The following is a 22,275-nucleotide window of genomic DNA, read 5'->3' as shown; positions in this document are numbered from 1 at the left end:
ATATATAAAATTCTCACAGCAAAATGACTGACCAAGTATTATTATTTTAATCAACTGCAATTGGTTAATAATATAGTAAACTCTTCCTGATTGGTTAATAATTAAATCACACACTCTTAATATGTGCTGCAAAGAGCTGCAGGAGACACGTTAAAGAGCCACTTGCAGCTTGCAAGCCTCAGTCTGAGTATCACTGCATTAGAGAGACAATCATCTTCATTCCTGTAGCCCTGGGCTAAAGCAGCTCAGTCACCATCAGGGGATGGCACATGTGCAGTCGAGCCAGTGCTAAGAGCCAGGAGAGGTTCGGGCATACTCAGCGAGCATGGAATCATCAGGTATTTTAACTCTAATGCACAAGCAAGTCTCTACGAAGCACATGCAAACTGCAATATAACTTGGCCACATTTGGAGGGATTTTTACAAGCATGGCAAAAGACACATCCCTGACACAAATACGAAGTCCCTGTTCCAAAGTATGGGGATAGTAGACCATTTCAAAGAAGAGGTCTCAAACATTTAACACAGGCAAAACAATGTATTTTTTTCCCCTAGCCCGGTCTCAGAAACAGCTGAACCTTTTTAGGAGGAAATTAAAAATCACCCCGAGGCAGACACCCAACATGGAAAATTATACCCTATGTGGTTAAAGACTGGAAAAGTTATAAACAACTGAAAACAGGGTCTTATAATGGGAAGTGCTGGGCAACCTTAATAATAGGTGGCGCTAGTGGCCTTGGCTACAATATGGTTATTTAAAATGCAGTTATAAAGTTTAAAGTTTAGTGGATTTGCTGTAAAAAGCAATATTTGAGACTCATTCTGAAATAAAATTAAGTAGACTCAAAAAAAAAAAAAAAAAAAAGACCAAATAAAAGGAGAAACCCAACAGTTATTTCAGAGGTCTTTTATAATTTGAACAGAAAGTGGAAGAATATTAACACAGGAAGCAGTCCTCCTCCAATAGGTCACACTGTATAAATATCCCTTCTGAAAGCCATTGCAGAGCAGAGCAATAAAATTTAAGAAAAATTAGAACAGGTATTTGCCAAGCATGTAATTGCAATACGTCAATCACAGCATATAAACAGCCTGCAGCCTCAGTTTGCAATACTTGTTTCACTAAAATAATATCTGCTGGCTTTATCAACAGCCTGTGACAACAGCAAGTACACTCCAAATCTCAGGCATTCAGTATTTAAACCCAGCAAATAAAATTTCATGTGCGTCTTACTCAGTTCTCTCTTTCATAGACCTAGCACGAGACTGCCAAACCTACCTACCAGCATATTAATGACAAATGGAGGCAGAGGGAGAGACGTCACTTTTGTTGAAGTAGCTTGTGCATAACTAATTATTACTAATAACTAATTAATTAATTAATGCAGTTTTATTTGAAATAATGTGGTCTACATTAAAATATATCGAAGTTTTAGGTTTTCAGCATTATGCCCCGAGGTTGCTTTTGAATTCTACTGCTGCAAGCTTAACAGGGTGGATCTGGGTGGGGGGGAGAATACTGCAGTTCTGTGCCATACTCACTATTTCCTCAAATCACCCCAGAACCTTGCACCATAACTCCACAGGGCTGGAGCTCCACAGTTGTGGGAAGGAGGCAAGTCCAGGTAAAACTAGGGAATGCTTACCTTTCCATGATCTCATTTTCCCCTTCATAATCTCATATTTTAGCAGAATGAAGGCTGGCACTGGACCTCTATGCAAAAAACTCCAGTCCTCCCTGGATATCCTGGAATTTAACTATGTCCCTGACAATCTTGGAATATCAGAACGCATGGAAGCAAGCATCCCCCTCCCTACAAAGGGTCGATTAAGGGAAACCAAAATTTATCCAGACAGTTTCCTGGTGTATGCAGGTTTTCCTATGTAAGTGTCAATCTGGGCCTTTGCACACCCTAACAGCCTTACAAAACTATACATAGTAAATGGTTGTGGAAGCAGTAATGTTAATTATAAGATTCTGAAGGAAAGGGCCAGGTGTACTCATGCTCTATCACTTAAAATCAAAGCATCTAAACTTACATTAACATTGCAGACAGAGGGCTCTTTCATTTAAAAACTGGGAGTTTAGTTACAATCTATCCATCCATAGAAGGTACAACAGTTTGATTTTCATATCAGCATCCCTCGTTTCCCGGAACAACAAACCATAAAGGGATAGGCAACATCTATTTTCCCCATCCCTATCTTACCCTTATCATCTTACATCACACAAGGCCACCAGTATTGGTTTGATGCTTAGGGTTCCCCCCGCCCCCGCAAGATATGTTTTTTATGCAGCACTGTAAATGCTTCTGCAAGCATCCCCATAAATCACTACTGGCACCAGCATGTTCACCAGTCAGCCACTTGGTGCTTTTTAATAATTTGACACCATGACCCAACCTTGACCCACCCTGGTGATTGCTACCCTGCTATGAAATATCAATTCTGAATTATAAGGAAGCTTTGTAAAGAGACAGAAAGACGAGGAAAAAATAAAAAGGAAAGACCCAAGTCAGTCTGTTGAAACAATATGCTCTGGTTGCCAAAATACCCAGCTGTGTACTACATAGAAGAAAATCCCCAAAAAGGAGTTTACTGCGTCTGTGAAATGAGTTGTAATGCTGACTTTGAAGAAACACAATCAGCACAATGAACGATGAAACAAAATGTTATCTCTGCACATTCTCAAAGAAAAATATTCACCTGCACCAGTGCCTCCTTCATAGCAGTCCAGTTTGAGACTCTCCATGCACATTCGAGTACCAGATAGGGATTTATATGGCCCTTTGACTGGCCATACTCTGTCAAAGGTTCCCACTGGTTCAATTCTTTTGAGCAGCTACGAAAATGAAAACATGATGTTAGCAAGAGTTACTTAAAAGTTACTTGAAGCATTTCATATCAGGAGAGCATCTGCATTCGTGTATGTTTGAAAAATGCTTAGAAGGCATTGCAGTAGTTGTAAATAGACTGAAGGATTAAAAACAAACAACAACAAAAACCATAATATAGAAGTGTATGAAGAGAGGGAACTGCACTTTCATGTGACCCAGATCCCAATATTAAATGGGGAAACAAATTCCATGTGAAATCTGTTTCCACAAACAGCAAATTATACTTTTGCAATGATTTATGTATAGCTGTTCTGAAGTCTGTTAAAGGAGTAGCAATATAAAGTTTTATTCCCCTAAGTTGCTCTGTATCGTAAATGTGCTGGGCTTAGTTTATTTTAGTAATTGATGTTTTAAACTACTAGAGTACTACTTTTGTAACATCGTTCTGCTCCAATTTTAAAATCTTACCGAATCCAATGGTCTTCCCAGAGTTGATACTCAGGGAAGATAGCAGGGGAGGCATTATTTCGTTCATGTTCCTTTTTGGCTTTTTCCATTGCTTTTTCGTATGTTTCTTGTGCCTAAAAAAAAAGGCACTTCATTTTAGATTTATATCTGCTCTAAACATATATCTGATTGCATTTCATTAAGTTTTTTTTTTTGTTCTTATTAATAACAAAGTACACATTTTGTGGGCTTTTAGTATGCTTATACGGATAGTTAATCTATATAGAGCAAAGTTTAATAATGTGCTTATATTGTGCAAATACTACCTGTTCAAAAAAGCCATGTTGTTCATAAGCAATAGCAGTTGCTGTCTCTGGAAATTTACAACGCTTTTGCCATAGTCCAGCCCACATATCCTCCTCTTGTAACAGAGAGTAAAGCTCAGCTAGGGAATCCAGTATTTCCTAAAAAACACAGCAAATAACCAAGCACATTCTTTTAAGGTCAAAATGTTGCTGTAATTTTTTTGTGATCAATGTTTTTATTAAGTAAATGCCTTACACATTAAAGCATGTTAGTTGGTGTATTTTAAAGTAAAGCGTATGATAAAACCACACAACATAGGGTAAGAAAGAAAGACATGAAAATAACAATTAAGTTCTAAATATGACATTTTTAATTTTTATGTCTAGACCTCCACTGTATGATCACTCTGAAAACCCAGGAAGTAAATGGTCTGTTATCACCGGATATATAAAAAATTAACAATGCACCATATTACAATTCAATTTCTCTCAAAACTTGCTCATGTGTTGACCTGGCTTGTCTCCACTAGCATATTAGGTCTTTTTATGGTAACTAACATGATAGCTACACACTTTAGCACTCAGTGTGGACAGATACTTTTATGTTTAACTTTGTGTAGCTGGTTATGGTCACCCTAGGTCTTCTCTGCCTTTAGTAGGCTATTGTAATTTAATTAATGTTATTCCTTACCTGTTGAGGAGGGGTTATGCTTTCCTGCTCATAAAATTCTGTTGTCTGTTTAGGTTTTATCTGAAGACTCAAGCCTTTTTCAAAGGCTTGATGTTCCAGCATCAGTGTGGAACGGAACCACAGGTTGTGAGTTTTACCCAAGTATTTAAGCACACAGGGCCTGATGGGAATGGGAGGAACACACTGTGACATTGCTTCCACAAAACAGTTTAGTGCACTCGGCTGGCAGTCTCGCTGCACTTGGTGGCTACCACTGCATAAGAAAGGGCTTATTTCACCTGCAAGAGCCTGGAATTAAAACAACAGAAACAGTGACTATTTCATTCAGACTATTCCAACACTTAGGTCATATTTAAAGTCTTACTAATACCTACAGATGAGGGAATTTTCATATAGTAGTTAAAACATGAAAAGATTAATTCCCTTTGAAATCTGAAGGGTCCAATTTCTTTCAAAAGCAACCAGTATTAAGACAAATAGCTGGAGGAAACACTAGAAATGGATTTTTTTAAATTGAGGGAACAAGTAATTATGGCAGAAAATTACAATCTACTGAAACACCAGCTACTACCAAAAAGACACAAAAATGATTCTCACATGCTGCTGTCTATCAGATAAGATTTTCCACAATCGGGAGAAAAGCTGGATCCAAGTTTTCTCTGCTAACGGTGTAGAGATATGACACAACTGAACAAAGGCACTTAATAACGCTCCAGTCTAGAAATAAAGAGAAACAATTAGGGATGTAACGGAAAAAAAAAAAGAAGACCTTTCAATGAATTTGCACCACGGAAGAGTTACTGTATGATACAGTCCAACAGCTAAGCTTCCCCAAGATGTGTGCAAGCAGTTACATTACTTGTTTTCCCAAGTGTTCCATAACCAATACAATTTTTCAAAATTTCCCTTAGGTGGAAAGAGAAAACTACTGTGAAATAAATGTAATCATATTTCCATGTTTATTAAGACAACAACTCATGACTATAAAAGCTACAAATAAAAACGTAAGACGCTCTCAAGGAAGAGAAGAGAAAAAGGTGACCAATGGGGTTGCCGACTATTTGTTGGTAAGACAAAACAAGCAGGCTAATTGGCTAGATCTACTGATGTGATCAGAGTATCACAAAATAGCGCTCATCTAACAATTAGCTTCTTATGAAATATTAAAAGCCAATGCCGTTTATAATCTGTTACCATGCTTTACTAATTGATGTAATCCTTTCTTGTGTTTTTGTGGCACTAGTTTTCTTACCTAAATGCAACAGATATTTAGTTCAATTCTAAATGCAATAGGTATATCTGGCAAAACCTGAAATTTGTGTGTACTGAAGTTAGGAGCCCAATCACCTGATTTCATCCTCTCAAAAGCAGGGTTTTCCAGATGCCCTATGTTTACCCACATTTGGCCCGTAAGACTTAGTACCAGCATGATAGTATACAATTTCCACTGACAAAGGTAACTGGAAAAACAATTAGCAACTTTTCAAATTGTCAGTATAACTAAGCAGTTGTCACTGTATTCCTTAATGAAGACACGCACTCAGCCTGCTTAACCTCAGGTTTTGGAGGTTAATCAGGACCTTACTATTGCTTGCAAAAGTTCAAGACTGTTGAGGTGGCCAAAGCAATCAGCACCACAAGTACCACAGGAGCAGCCGTGGCAGCCATGAAAGTGACATCAAATATATTAGCAGTGAGATAGGACCAGGTAAAACAGGCTGCAAAGATTACACCCTCTTGAATCTCTGAGCCCTATTGTTTTCAGAACTTGTGCAAAGTGAAGATGATGCTTTTTTTTTCCAAATGGAAGAGAGAAATATGATGGAATAGGTGAAGGATAGAGTTAGATGCTGGGGGAGAGGACCAGGAGAAAGCCAAATGTAAAAGTAGGTAGGCTCTAGTTTTCAAAAGACTTATGAAATATTCAGTATTAGCATAAAATAAAATGAACAGTGGAACCAAAGAAACAAAAAAGAATTCATTTGTGCACATCACAGTTTTGAGATTTCAATATTTCAGCAATGGTTTTCATGCTATGCGACCAATAACCTGTACCAACCTTCACTTCTCGAAGAGAGTCAAGAAACTTGTCATGTCTGTTGGTCAACATGTGTAGCTGGTTGCCTATGTCTTTCTCAGAAAGTTCTTTGGTTTTAGGTGTACTTGTCTGATCTCCTGGAGCCAATTCAATGTCAATCTCCACATCCTACACAAAAGTAAGGCCAATTATAATGCTGACACTTTCAAGTAAATAATTATCACCACTTCATTTCTGTACACATACAAAAAAAAGTGTGCTACTCATTATTTCAGCCCTTGTTATCTATTATTGTCATTTCTTTTAGGATTTGAAAATTTAATTCCCACTGTTAAGGGAGAAAGAAAGGGCCAAAGCAGTCATCTAGAGTAGACGGAAGATTTTGGCAATTAATTCATCTTTGATTATTAGCAGGTAAATATCCCCAATGGTCTGTGATGGGATGTTAGATGGGGTGGGATCTGAGTTACTACAGAGAATTCTTTCCTGGGTGCTGGCTGGTGAGTCTTGCCCACATGCTCAGGGTTTAACTGATCGCCATATTTGGGGTCGGGAAGGAATTTTCCTCCAGGGAAGACTGGCAGAGGCCCTGGAGGATTTTCGCCTTCCTCTGCAGCATGGGGCACGGGTCACTAGCTGGAGGATTCTCTGCACCTTGAGGTCTTCAAACCACAATTTGAGGACTTCAATAACTCTGACATAGGTTAGGGGTTTGTTACAGGAGTGGGTGGGTGAGATTCTGTGGCCTGCATTGTGCAGGAGGTCAGACTAGATGATCATAATGGTCCCTTCTGACCTTAAAGTCTATGAATCTAAGAATTAACACGGTTTCATAGAGAGCTACTAAGTCAAATGGTAGTAAACCATTGTTTAAAAATGTAATTACAATTACATTACTTAACTTCATTATTCGTTTACACCAGGTGTGCTGCTATAGTCACTGCACATCACTTTACACACATGTATACAATTCAGACTAGCATTACGATGTGTCCCATAAACTGTGCTTGGTGAGACATCATCATCTGCTGTAAAATAAAAATAAAATGTTACCTCTTCTTTGGATTCGCTGTTTTCTCTTTCTCGAGGCTCTTGTTTGACATGGGTTACCATAGCAAATGCTGCCCGATCGTGACTGTCAGCAAGGTTGATTACATTAGTGATAGATGGAAGCATGGCTCCCTGACAGCTTGTGCCAATTGTAGTGTTTCTTTCACACACTGCCAACAGGAGCTAAGAAATTAAAAAACAAGGCAAAAGTTTTAACCCATTGCGTGTGATGTATTTAAGAACACATGTCCTTGATTTATTTTGTATTGCACCTTTTTTCCTTGTCATAAGAGGACTCTGTCCTTCACTGTTGATTTGAGAACGGGGGGACTATGTTTAACAGCTTGAACTTCCCTTTACAAATTGAGTTTGGATGTCAGGCTGGCCCGAATGAGTCAGAATTTTATCTACTTTATCTACATCAGAGCAATTATTTCTACCAACTGGTTCATGAGCAGTTGTTGTTGTTGTTGGGTTTGAGATATCCCCCACCCCTTCCTGTGTTTCTGAAACAGGAACAAATTCAAACAAATCTTAAAAGAACGAAGATTTAGACTGAACAGAACAATACAGAAAGGAAACGCAATTACATTCTCCGCTGTATATGTTCAAGTACAAAAGGGTCAATAAGGAAGTTAAGATGGCAACTGAAGTTGCCTAGCAGTTGGAGAAAACTAGATAGTGAGAGACTGGAACAATGACATTTGATCATTAATCCGTCCCTCTACTGGCGGTATCGAAGGGCCAAAGATTGAATGGGCATGGAGTATCTTGTCTTTGCTAGATGTGCCCCTTCTAGGACAGAGCTGAGGTGCCACACATATTCAGAGAAGAAAGTGGACTTCCATCTTCAGCTCATCACCTTCTGTCACGGATATGGGGTGGGTTATTGTGCCTTTGAGGTTGCCATTTGATTATAGCTCTAACAGGAAATGTATTGTCATATGTTAGGACAGTAAGATTAGAGACCCCATTAGGACACATAGGGAACAGAAGTTTTCTGCATCTAAGCATCATATTTTTATGGATTTTTTTAAAAATTTAGTGTCTAAATCTACATAATATATACAATTTTCCACTAAAATACATGGCTTACCTAAACAGAGATGTAGAAGATTCCCGCTGTTCCTTGTCACCCTGAAAGCTGCTCTGATCTTTCTCAGATGATGAAGTTAATAAAATGACTGCTTTGTGCTTGGTTATTTTAAACTCAGATTTTGATATACAGGTCATTTCAAAGAAATTGGCAATTTAGTTGTTTTAGATAAAATGATCAGAAACCAGGTTTCACACCACAGCAATCCCCCTTTAAAATCTCTCTCAGCAACAGTTCTGACACTCCATTCTGATCTGTCTTTTAAGATTCAATCTGTCAAAAAGATTCCTCCTCCAGTCATTTTTTGTTTGTAAGTCATTTTTTCCTTAAAGAAATTCTGAGCACTGCCTAGCTTTTCTCAGATAAACTGAAGCCTTAAAGCTTTAAAATACAGCCACTGGAGTCACTGTCAACTGGATTCAAGAGCATGGTTGCAGAGATTTCCCAGGCACTAGCTTTTCAATATTTAAAAGCTTAGTACTTGTTTTAAAATGTGCTGAGCATCTAAAATGGTACCCTCGATATGGGGAGTTTTACAGGCTATATCACTTTTCAAGATACACACAGTACATCTACACATTCATAAGGAAAAAGAGCAGCAAATATCATTTCTAAAATTACATTCACGGTTCTCATAAAAAACGGTTTTCCTACCTCAATGCACTGCTTGATCCAAAAGTGGTTTCCCATTGCCTCCCAGTTTTGAGAACAAGTTACATAAAGTAGGCGTTCATAGACACGACGCTTCATGGAATTGTCGAAGACCTCAAAAAATTTGGCTCGGATGAGCGGCTGAGCACAACGCAGCCCCGAAAGGAACGCAGGTTCAAGTTTAGCAGTGAGCTCGCTTCCAGAAAGATTCTCATCCCTAGGAAGAACGCATAAGCAACTGATAATACACAGACCTTTGAAAGTGTCACCTATTTATTTAGCCAGAGGATATTTTCTTTTGTTCTACCAATTTCTGGAAGATATTAATATCTGGAGTCAAGTGTGGCTTTGTCTACTACCAAAAAAAGCATAAGTTTCTGTGACATATCAAAAGTCCCTTGAGAACATCTCACATGGAGTCAAATCACAAGAACAAATACCACAATGGCTAAGAGTCCCACCATGTCCAATGGAGGTCACTGTTTATATCTCTCTGGATTAGCTCTGCAGCAAACCTTTCTACAAGCTTAATGTTACAAGGCTCAAATGAGTAATGCAACGTTTCAATGGTTTCTCTAGGAGTCCATTGTCCAGATTGGGCAAGGTGGAATTTTGGGTGGTGGAATCACTCCTGCGCCACGGAGGTTATACAAATTGCTTTTAAAACATCTTACACTCAAACTAGAAGTTCATGTGTATACAATGCTAATCACCGTAGACAATATTGTTAGCAAGGTGCCTTACATGCAGGGGTCCAAGTGCACACTTCTATTGTGGACAAGGCAATCTCTCTGATTTGCACTGGTGGAGGTTATTTCTGCTTGAAATACCCAGGTAAGCGCCATTGAAGCAAATTGCAGTTTGCCTTGTCTACAACTAAGGGTTTGCACAATTGCTGCTACTCTGCTGGCTGGCTCTGAATGGTTGAAAACAAGGCATATGTTTAAAGTACAAAATTCCTTAGTGGCCATTATAACTTACTAGAAGTGCACATCTATCTTGTGGTGAGGCAATTATTGTAAATGTTTTTCTATAAGCGGCTAGAAGACTCAAGTGTGGCTATCTAAGTAACTAGAAAAATATGCATTACAATAAGCTTCCAGGAGAAAAGCTTCATACAAAGGGGAAAGGAGGGACACTGCAATAGCAGTCAATACTACCTCTACATCACGATTAACTATGAAGATGCCACAGCCCCTTATCTTTTTGCTTGGAAAAAGGCTGTAAAAAGATTTTGTATCTGAAGATCTAACGTGAATATGTAAATATGTTCACTCCAGTCTCAGTGAAATGAACTGATTGTGCATTTTACAACAAATCTAGTATAGCCCTAAAAGATGGATGGCATGTTATAAAGGTCATGTATGGTACAAATTATGAACCAATAAGCTGCAATACTTGATTAATTGCTATAATTACCTATAGACATAGTTAACAAGGTCTAAGAACTGGGCATTTAATTCAAGGTCTTCTGGAAAACGCTTTTCAATGTAGGTCATCATTTTCACTAGCAAAATGGACTTCTCCCGGAGAGTAGGTGTCTGTTAAAAAGAGACATGATTAATTTTCTCAATTCATCTCGAAACACAAGGAGAAATGGCATGTTCAAAGTACATTTCAGCCATCCTCTACACCATTTTTTTCACTCCTACGCTAAAAATGGCTTGACACAAGGTCATGCTTTCTAAAAGTAAAAAAGCCCTCAAAACTCTAAAGTATTTATAGTTCTAGCATAGATATTACACTGGAAATATAAATAAAGCTATGGATGCTTAAAATCATTAAAGCTAAAAAAGTTTAATTGTTTAATAGCTAATGCCACTATATAAATCCATGGTACACCCACACCTTGAATACTGTATACAGTTCTGGTCACCCCATCTCAAAAAAAGATATTAGAACTGAAAGTAGTACAGAAAAGGGCAACAAAAATTATTAGGGGTATGGAACAGCTCCCACATGATGAGCGATTAAAAAGATTGAGGCAGTTCATATTAGAAAAAAAAAGAGATAACTAACGGGGGATATGATGGAAGTCTATATCATGAATGGTGTAGAGAAAATGAATAAGCGTATCTCCCCTTCATCTAACACAAGAACCAGGGGTCACCCAATGACATTAACAGGTAGCAGGTTTACATCAAACATAAGGAAGTACTTATTAACACACCACCCAGTCAACCTGTGGAAACTGGGTTCAAAAAAGAATTTTATGTTCATGGAGGAAAGGTCCATCAATGGCTATTAGCCAAGATAGTCAGGGATGCAACCGTATACTCTGGGTATGCCTAAACCTCTGACTACCAGAAGCTGCGACTGGATGATAGGGGATGGAACATTCAATAAATTGCCTTGTTCTGCTCATTTTTTCCGAAGCATCCGACACCAGCCACTGTTGGAAGACAGACTACCAGGCTATATGGACCACTGGTCTGACCTAGTACGGACATTCTTATGACTATAAATACTGTGACCAACCAGTGGTCCAGAAAGGTGTACAACATTTTTTTAGGTTATACTGTCATTGAACCATACTAGAGAGACAAGGTGGGTGAGGCAATATCTTTCATTGGACCAACTTCTCTCTCCCACCAACAGAAGCTTTCGAGCCACACAGGGCTCTTCTTCAGGTCTGGGAAAGGAACTCCCAGCATCACAGCAACATGCAATGTGGAAAAGACTGCTTAGCATAAGTAGTTCGCACATATTGCAAGGGCCACCCAAATACCCTCAGAGAACCTGCTTCAATACAGAATAAAATCCTCTCTGTCCACACACCCCTAGTTGTCACCTACCACCCGACACTGGAACCCATATGGGATATCAAACAACTACAACCCCTACTTGATGGGGGACCCCATCCTGAAACAAATCTTTCCTGAACTCCCACTTCTAGCCTTCAAACAACGCTGCAACCTCTCCAAGCTCATCACCCGAAGCAAGCTCCCTACACACCAGGGCACAGCAACTCAAAGCAGCATCAGACCCTGCCAGAACATCAGATGCAAAACCTGCAGACATATCTCTGCTACAATGATCAACACCCCCCTACGACACTCCTTTCAAGAGCCTATCCATGCCTATCACAAAAAACTGAGGCAAGAACAATGTGGGAAAACCCCCTACACTTACGACAATAGCAATTATGCCTTGTGAAGTACGTAAGAATAAAAGGTTTTGGGTCAATGCATGAGAAAAGCCCCACAGTACGCACACAACAATAGGCATAAAAATATGTACTCATCAAACCACAGAAAGAAGATTTTCAACAGTCTAAAATTTTCAGCCTATAAACTTAAAAACTTTAATCAGGATCTTAGCTTGAACGCACAACATTTTGGACCTTATTCACTGCCAAATTCTTTCAGAAATAAGATATAGGCAAGGACACTGCATGATGTTATGGAAAGTGATGTAATTGGTAAGATATGGCTTCACCTACAAATATTCCATCATCTTACTTTAACTGAAGCAACTTTACATGGCCCTATAATACTGGCTTTTGGACACTTGAACCTTTGGCTTTAAAAAAAAAACATACATAGTTTTCTTAGCAAAGCACTATTTCACATGAAAGGGAAAATGTAGCCTATAATGTGCTGAGCATTCTTAACTTCATTTCTTCCTTGGGAACCCAGAGTGTTCACAACTTTTAGACGGCACTTAAAAATATGCAGACTTAGGTCCTTACAGAATCCTTTGTCAAACACTGAACAGAAAATGCAAGTTACAGGTTTTCATTAGTTTTTGATTGGAATAATGATTTTCACCTGATTTAACTTTTCAATTTACCTGATTGGCTGCCATTGGAGAATTGTTTTTCACCCATTCTTCCACTATTTTTACCACTGCACGAAGAATTTTAGCATCAGTAGATTTTTCAATGAGAGATGTTAGAATAGCTTGGATAAAATTTTTCCTCATCTCCATGCTCATCACTGCAAGACGAGTTTTCACAAGATCCAGGCTCAGCATTACCAGTTCACTTGTACCTGCTATGGATAGAAGTGCATAATTTTATTCATCAGTCGTTTCATATGCCTGAAAAAAATGGTTTCAGTGTGATCTGCACAGTAGAACTTTCAAGTTCTAACTTTGCTAACAATCTGTGAAGCTGATAACTGCTAAATATCACCCCTTCTCCTAGGCAACAGATAGGCAAGCCAATGAACATGTTACACAAGAAACACCTAATCACAGAAATGCAGGGCTGGAAAGGATCTCAAATGGTAATCTAGTCCAGTCCCCTGAGCTGAGGTAGGACCAAGTAAACCTAGACCAGCAGTTCTCAAACTTTTGTCCTGGAGACCCCTTTCACATAGCAAACCTGAGTGCGACCCCCCACAACTTATAAATTAAAAACAAACACTTTCAAATATATTTAACCAGATTATAAATGCTGGAGGCAAAGCGGGGTTTGGGGTGGAGGCTGACAGCTTGTGGCCCCCATGTAATAACCTCATGACCCCCTGAGAGGTCCTGACCCCGAATTTGAGAACCCCTGACCTAGACCATCGCTCACAGGTATTTGTCCAACCTGTTCTTTAAAAAACCTCCAATGACGGGGATTCCAGAACCTCCCTTGGAAGCCTATTCCAGAGCTTAACAACTCTTATAGTTAGAAAGATTTTCCCAATATGTAACCTAAAGCTCCCTTGCTGCAGCTTTAGTGGATTACTTTTTGTCCTACTTCCAGTGGACATGGAGAACAATTGATCACAGTCCTCTTTGTAACAGCCCTTAACATATTTGAAGACTCATCAGGTTCCCCCTCAGTTTTCTTTTCTCCAGACTAAACATGTCTAGTTTTTTTAACCTTTCCTCATAGGTCAGGTTCTCTAAACTTTTTATCATTTTTGTTGATCTCCTCTGGACTCTCCCCAATTTATCCACATCTTTCCAAAAGTGTGGCACCCAGAACTGGACACAGTACCCAGCTGAGCCCTCACCAGTGCCAAGAAGAGCAGGACAATTGACTCCAGTGTCTTGCATATAACTCTTAAATTAACACACCCAGAATATTAGCATTTTTTCCAACTTCATCACCTTGTTGAATTATATTCAATTTGTGATCCTCTATACCTCCCAGTACTACCACAAACCCAGTTAAGCAGGGTGGGTAAGCAATGATTTTTTTAAAGTATTTTTTTTAAATGTATATTTTATTTAAATAGGTTTTTTTATTTTATTTAAACTATAATACATTTATTTTTAAAAATAAACCTTTTAAAATGAAAGCTAAATATAACACAAAATATGTTAAGGTCTAATTATAATTTAGTTGTAAATGTGAAACATGTTTTGATAAGAAAAGTTTATATATCCAAAACATTTCCGGTTTTGTTTAATAAAAAATAAGTGTTATATGCAGTTTTGTGTTTAATTAAATTCATTACCATCCTAATGCAGCATGACAAATCATGAACAAAAAAGTTAATTATCTAGTAAATAATATATCATTCACCATTTTCTAACCTACTGAAAATGTACAATAATCATCTGAAAATATTAAGCTATATAATTGTTTAAATAAATGTATATAGTTTGCTAGGTAGCAAAAAGATTTACCAAATCTAGTTAGTCATAACTATTAAAACATGTTGATTTACATCAACCAATGAGAATTCTTCAGAAAATAATTGAAATACAAGTGGAAAAGTTGGCTAAATCAATTATTTAAATGTAGCCTTTCCATGTGGTGATTTAAATTGCCTTGATTTAAATCAATCCATCCTGCAATTAAAGGATAACATGGTTAAAGCCTCTTTATGGGTGCAACTTTATGGAAAATTCTAGGGAACTATTAAAATATCAACAACAGAAAATGTTACCATGGATACAAACCCCTATAAATCACTTTGAAAAACAGTCTATGTATCATACCCAAAACAATGGCCCACAGTGCTCTTCAGGAGAGCCTTCCCCTTTGGTCATGCCCATGTGAAAAGAATTCGGTTGGAAAGGAGGTGGTGAGGCCTCATTTTAATAATACTTAGACAAATATTACAGTATACCAATAAATCATGAGGTATAAATAATTGAAGCTAGACTTGTCAAAATGAAAATAATATTTTGTGATGCTGTATTCTTATGCTGTTCATTTCCGGACTTGCTTATCTGCCAAATTTAATAATTTGCAATGAGTTACTCAGGGATTAGTCTCAATTCACAAGATTCTAGTCTGTGTAATTAGAATGCGAGTTAGAAATCTAATATTGGAAGTGCTTCTTCCAAACAATTTTCCTCAGCAGCTTCATCATTAATTGAAATATTTTGTTCTTTAATAGCACTGTATTTCTTTAGCAGCACTTTTGCATTTTGTATTGACTCATGATTTGGGTAATTTGATGACAGGCAGAACTCCATCTACTGATAAAGTCACCACTGTAAAAAGATAACAAGGACACCAACTGATTTCACAAACAACTACTTCATTACTATTAGCTTACACCTATTAAATTAAGAGTCACTGAAAGGAGAGAACTGCCACCGTATACTCCTGAAGAAGCCAATTATTTTTAAATATACTGCATTTCAAACATTTACTAACCAATTTATGTTTGACTCAATATTAAATTGTTCAGCAAGTATTAAGAACACAAAAATGTTATTTTTTTCCAGTCAATACTTTCAACAATATTTCTCACTTTTTATTGGATTATTTTCAAATTATTCAACACACTATGGAATTCAAAACCTTAACAAATACACAAGCAGCTAAAACCACTCAATCTCTGCATTATGATAGGATTACATTACTTAAAAGTTTTATTGACCTGCATTACTACCTGTGGTTGCTTCTGCTGTTCCTGATGCAGCCTGTGGATTCAAATGTTCCCTGACCATCTTCTGTAGAGATCGCATGAAGACTGAAATCAGTCTGTCTATGTAGCTTGGATTGTTACTGCATGCAGACTTCAGAATCATTAAAGTACCTAAGATATAAATAAAAACTCTTTAAAGACAACTAAAATTATCATTCATAATTTAGGTAACCAGATGAACATAAGAACGGCCCTACTGGGTCAGACCAAAGGTCCATCTATCCCAGTATCCTGTCTTCTGATAGTGGCCTATACCAGATTCCCCAGAGGTAATGAACAGAACAGGTAATCATCAAGTGATCCACCCCCTGTTGACCATTCCCAGCTTCTGCCAAACAGAGGCTAGGGACACCATGCCCTATTTTGAGTAAACTAAATTCTGTACTTGTCCTATGAAAGGACAGGCAGAGTGCTCTACTTTTGGAAAGTTGTATCCTACCTTGGATATTCAGCTATCCCTGTTACAAAGACAGGAAATCTATGTAGATGCTTGATGGAAAAGGCTAGCAAACCAAGATTAATTGCAATTTTTTCTATTTAGCTCTCTCAAAACATTCCTTTCTACTCAGTCAGAAGCTCAGTTTTGCAATAGAAATACCCTAAATATATCTAATAGATGACTCTTGCCTTGTTAAATGGCTTTTTTCATGCCTTGGAACAGTGTCAGTTCTTAAATCCCATAATATGAAAATAAAACATCAGACTTGTCGGACATATAGATGTAATCCTCCCAGAATGTCATTACTTAGTTTCATATATCAGTTACTAAGTAGATAAGAAATCACCATAATTAAAAGGGTACATACTTGAGCTATGCAGAAGCTGTCATTTAGTATTAAAGACGCTTCTTAAGTATCTGTATTAGAACAAATACATATTTTTCTCCTCAAACTGTACATTTGTTAGCAGTGCCTGTGCACATATATTGGATATAAATGTAGCGATTGATGCGCCTCTGAAGTATGTTGGCATTCATGTACGGCAGCTGATTTTACAAGATATATAGCAACATCTGTCCTCACACAGTATACAGATAGACTAGAAACCCTATTCTGGCAGTAACAACCATTTCCCACTTTTCTTCATCTTCATAATTCATCAAATAACCCATAACAATATTTAGAGTTTCAGTGTTTTATTGACAGACAGAATGACTGCTTTGAAAGCTTTACTTTATTTTGTCCTTCCTATTCCGCCCCTCGATATCTTTTAAGAGTCTGGACCTCTTTTTTATAAAGCATCGATAAGATATAGACTGACTCAGGGAAAACAGTAGAATCTAACCTTGGAGTGTGCTCTGGACAAATGATAAAAAGTCTCTTTCTTGGTTAGTGTGTTGTACAACACATCCTGACACCTGACAAATAGGCAATTCCCTAAGTGAAATTACACCTGTCTGCACAGATCACAAACTAGGATAGTGAAGGACATTTGCCATTTAAAGCAGCAAGCTTTTCTAACTTGTGCAATTTCAAGTCTGCATTATTGACAGAACCAATTCTGAGCCAAACTTGGTATGACTAGCCAAACTGTCTAATTGTTCCAACATATCTCAGTTGTAGTCAAGCGTTCAGACAAGAACCAAAGGGAGATTAGTTCCCTTGTAGTTTAATCAATGCAAATAAATAGTGAACTAGGAATGCGTTTCAGCTTTTCAAAACTGTGCTTAATAAAAATACATTCAGAAATGTTACCTTTTGAAAAAAGAGTGTACTGTATCTGAGATTCTTCACTTATTCAGAATCCAAGTTCTAAATAAGACTCTTATGTGATTTAAATCAGCTAACATTACGATGCTTTCAACAAACTGGTGCTTGTATTCAAAAGAAAAACACTGGACAAAAACGTTTAAGTTTATTTACTTCATTTTTTTTTTAAACCCATGATCTTATGCCCCAAAAATATTGGCTGCTCCAACTGAAATTTCCAACAGCTTTTACTTTACATCATTGTTACTTTAAATGCCTTTTCTCGTTCCTACATGCCCTTAGTAACTAAGACACCTATCCAGCCACCAGTATCCATTTTCAATACTTATCTTCAAGCCAGCTGCTTGGAAATGATAGAATGCAATGAGCCCTGTAGCCTTATTCCTCAAGGCTGTCAGCCTTCATCCCAAGGTCATGTCTGCATCCAGATTTCCCAGGGCAGCACACAGCACTATCTACACGGCTATCAACCCCCTTACAGAAAATAAAATAAAACCTAATGACAAAGAACACGCTAATTAGAGAGCCAATCTATAGACATGTACAAGAGGAATGAGAAACTCACCAAAGAGTTGGGAAGGATTAGCATTAGTGGCTTTTTCATAATTAGTAAGCCCTTCATAAATAACCTTCCCCACTGCAGCATATAGGCATTCCAGCTCTTCATATTTTGACGCTACACTTGAAGTACCTGAGACAGAGTTGACAAAATAAAAACCAAATAAGTTTTAGAATATTATAGTTATTAAAACAGCACAAGGGGCTCCCTCTGAACCTTCTGTACTTGCATGTTACAAAACCCTGCATCTATTATACAACCACTGTGGCCTCTGTGTTGGGTATCACTTCCCCAGTACGCTCACCAAAATTTTCCTAGTAATAAGATGGTATCGATTAATTTAGTAGTGCTATAACAGGACTTATCCTTGTCAAGTGTTCCAAATTACCAAAAGCCTCTCTTTACACACAATTTCCCTTTCTTGTCTTAGTAAAAAGGTGATGTTCAACTACTGAAAAACAGCATTTTTCAAAGCAGAAAAGTAGTAATTGCAAAAGACATTACATTTATAGCAGGCATTTCTTGAGTCAAAGTAATGGCTGCCACAGGTTATTAAGTTTTTATGTCAATGGATAATGATGTATTCCACATGATTACTTATAACAACTTTTTTTTTTTTAAGGGAGGTTGAAAGTGCAAGCTAAAATGGACCATAAAATGCAGAACACGTAAAACAGAAGATTAGCATATTCAGAAATGTCTCCCTGCTCCCCCCACACCCAAACCACTTAAGTTATGCAGTGATAAAAGGAAAAGGAGGAGGAAAATACCACATACTTGGTTCTGTAGGGAATATACTCATTAAGCGAGAGAGTAGACTGTGGACAGCCCTCAAAACCTTGGTGTTTCCACATGTCATACAAGCAGCTACTCCTCGTTGCAGAGGTTTGAAGCTGCTAAGGATAGCTGAAGACTGCAGTACAGTTAATAGGAAACTTAGGACCTCTAACCCAGTGCAAATGTTGGCAAAGTTGGCCTGATTGGGCTGTTCCTAGAAAAAACAACAAACAAAAGAGCATTAAGACTTGTTAGCTCTACAACATGATTCCAGGCTTCCATATTACAAGAGTTTCAATTCTGTTTTCTTACACCAGCTATGTTTTCCAGATCTGCAAAATATAAGACACGGGAAGCCACTAACTGCATAGCTGAAATGTACTATGCAGTTAGTGGCTTTTAACATTACAGGAGTGCTGAAAGCAGCGAAGAAAGTTGCTCTCACCCTTGCCTAGCTAGAAACTGCTTGGAACAATGGGCAGCATTATATTTGCCTGTGGAAATACCTTAAAGAGAAAGATATTGAAGAGAAGGTATAAAACAGCCTATTCTGAAGGACCTTTAAAAGAAGTGCTTATGAGAAATGGGTGCTTCAAGCCCAGAAACAGGATGTTTGAAACTAAACCAATCTAATGACTGGAAAATAAAAGATTTTGCTAGCCCTGTCTGTTTCCCATCCTAAAACATAACTACTGTTACAGTGAATTAGGCTGTATGACTTCACCTAATAGAAAGCAGAAGAATATTGTTCATTATTTGGATTACTGTAGTGCCTAGGAGCCCTAATGCTAGGTGCTGTGCAAAACACAGAACAAAAGGACAGTCCCTGTACCAAAGAGCTTACCATCTAAATGTTATATAAGCACTAGGGCCACCCACCTTCCTGCCTGTTTGTTTTTTGGCCTACTAGCTGCTGGATGGAGCGAGCTCTGCCTTTTCCAACTCGTTATCCTGTAGGCATCACAAATAAGCAAGCAGAAGATTTGCAAGAGATGACAAACTGGAAGACTTCTTCTCCAGAGCACTGGAGGGAGTTACAACAGACTGCAGTTCAACAACTGGAAGTCCTGGATGGCCTGTTCTCTCAATTGCTTATGCAAGTAAATTTGCCATCCTCACCATTACTCTACATTCTTATATTTATCTGGAAAGGGGTAACAATCTCCAGGTCTCCACTCTTGAGCAAGGACTTGAATCCAGGTCTCCCCGCTGCCAGTGAGTACCCTAACTGCCAGGCTATAGGGTATTCTGAGATGGGGGTCTCACCTTTCCTGTTGAATCTTTGTATAAAATACTTGAGTAATCATTGGGCCAGAAACAGAGAATGACTCTATAGCCCAGTGGTCAGAGGACTTACCTCATCTGGGAGGAGGACATACTTGGTTCCTAGGTCTACTTCACTGAATATTTAAGTATTTTATAAGAAGTGGAACAGCTTCAACAGGAGAAATTGAGAGAGACCCATCCCCAGAATACCCTGGAGGTTAGGCACTCACATGGGAAAGAGGAGAGGAATAGTGGTTCAAGGTCCCTGCTCCGGAACAGCGATTCAAATCTGGACCTCCTACATCCCAGGTGAGTGGCCTAACCACCGGGCTAAATGTTACAAGGGGGCACCACTACTACTACCACCACCACCTATTTCTCTTGCTCCTCCTCCAGTTTTGGTGTTTAAATCCCCCTTGTGAATATAGTCTGAAAAATTGAAACAAGATGCTTCATTCATGTTGAAAAACTTTGTTCCGAGATTTCTGAATGTTCTCTTATTTGTTTCAACAAATAATTCACTAAAACTGTCCCAAAACTGCATTTTTCAGTGAAAAAAAGTTACCACTATAAAACTTGGCCCAGCGTTAGTCCTCAGTACAAGCCTCTGCATCTTCTATTCCCAGAAATATTCAAGTGCGGTCTTGTTTTACCCAAGTCCTGTTGTTATTTCTGCTCAGCCACCAATACCTCGTAAGGCCTGAACTCAGATAAATATATTTGCATTGGAATTACTGAGACCAAGAAAGGTGGGTTGGAAAGAATTCTGACACAAGGCTGAATATGTTATGATGTTTCATTTGTAGGACTGAAGAGAAAACAATGTGCTGAATTGCGGTTAAGTAATTGTGGTTGTTCTATTTAGGGTGGATAACATTTGCTACTGAAGTGCTGAATTTTAATGGGAGTTCTCATTAGTTAAGTTGTACAGTATTTTTTAAAAGCATAAGTAGAGTTTTGAGTAATGAATAATGATGAAGCATCATCAACTACAGAGGTTTAAAGCCAAATGTACACGGGTATATAGAAATCACAGTATTAACCACTTTTAAACAGAGGTCAACTAAACCAGTCCCAATGGTAGGAGAAGAAAATTATTGAAGTGGCTACCTTTTAAAAATAAAAGATTACCCAAGCAACTATCTTCATACCAGTAATGTCCAGTATCTAAACATCTGTCAAACATTTAGAAAAAGGAATCATGGTAAAAGTATTCTTTAAAAATCTTAAGTTCGTTTACTACTGCAGAGAAGTAGGATTGCCACGGCTTTATTCCACAGTGGGAATCCAAAAAGTGATCCTAATATATTTATCACAATAAGAAAGTTCATACTACTTATTATAGTAGTATGGTACAAATAACTTAGTTTATAGTATTGTAATATTATGCCATGTAATATTAAAAATAGGGATATCAAATGACTAAAAATATAATCACAATTAATCACGAGATAAAAAATAGTCAAGATTAATTGCTGTTTTAATTGCACCGTTAAACAATAATACAATACCAATTTAAATTGATTCTAAATATTTTGGCAATTTTTCTACATTTTCAAATATATTCATTGTATTCCGTGTTGCAATTGAAAAGTGTAGATATAAAATATTTGTAATAAAAATATATTTATTGTAATTAAAATTTATACGAGATAAATAAATAGCATTTTTCAATTCACCTCATACAAGTACTGTAGTGCAATCTCTTTATCGTGAAAGTGCAACTTACAAATGCAGAATTTCTTTTAACATAACTGCACTCAGAAACAAAACACTGTAAAACTTAAGAGCCTACAAATCCACTCAGTCCTACTTCTTGTTGAGCCAATCGCTAAGACAAATGAGTTTGTTTACATTTACCTGCCTGCTTATTTACAATATCACCTGAAATGAGAACAGGCGTTCGAATGGCACTGTTGTAGCCAGCGCTGCAAGGTATTTACATGCCAGATGGCATATGAATGTTTAGCATGTCTGGCATGTAAATACCTTGCAGCGCGGTCTACTACAGCGCCATTCGAACGC

At 37.8% G+C, this 22,275-nt stretch overlaps 1 protein-coding gene across 7 annotated transcripts in view; it reads right to left on the bottom strand.

Annotated features, from left to right (window-relative positions):
* The window catches only part of LOC120373158 (transformation/transcription domain associated protein), a 151,852-nt gene that overhangs the window by 59,447 nt on the left and 70,130 nt on the right, over positions 1 to 22,275 (bottom strand). For all 7 annotated transcript variants that reach the window (XM_039491135.1, XM_039491137.1, XM_039491134.1 and 4 more), the window contains 13 exons: positions 18,985 to 19,198; positions 18,214 to 18,339; positions 15,904 to 16,050; positions 12,908 to 13,110; positions 10,535 to 10,656; positions 9,119 to 9,332; positions 7,372 to 7,551; positions 6,340 to 6,486; positions 4,878 to 4,997; positions 4,281 to 4,568; positions 3,611 to 3,748; positions 3,306 to 3,418; positions 2,707 to 2,842 (listed from right to left, as the gene is read on the bottom strand). In XM_039491135.1, the coding sequence (XP_039347069.1) occupies positions 2,707 to 2,842; positions 3,306 to 3,418; positions 3,611 to 3,748; positions 4,281 to 4,568; positions 4,878 to 4,997; positions 6,340 to 6,486; positions 7,372 to 7,551; positions 9,119 to 9,332; positions 10,535 to 10,656; positions 12,908 to 13,110; positions 15,904 to 16,050; positions 18,214 to 18,339; positions 18,985 to 19,198 (2,148 nt within the window). The remainder of the gene's footprint in view (positions 1 to 2,706; positions 2,843 to 3,305; positions 3,419 to 3,610; positions 3,749 to 4,280; positions 4,569 to 4,877; positions 4,998 to 6,339; positions 6,487 to 7,371; positions 7,552 to 9,118; positions 9,333 to 10,534; positions 10,657 to 12,907; positions 13,111 to 15,903; positions 16,051 to 18,213; positions 18,340 to 18,984; positions 19,199 to 22,275) is intronic.

This window comes from Mauremys reevesii, linkage group 10 (assembly GCF_016161935.1).
Source record: "Mauremys reevesii isolate NIE-2019 linkage group 10, ASM1616193v1, whole genome shotgun sequence".
Classification (NCBI taxonomy): Eukaryota; Metazoa; Chordata; order Testudines; family Geoemydidae; genus Mauremys; species Mauremys reevesii.
Note: the sequence above shows the minus strand (reverse complement) of the source record. Positions and strands in the feature narration are given on the sequence as shown.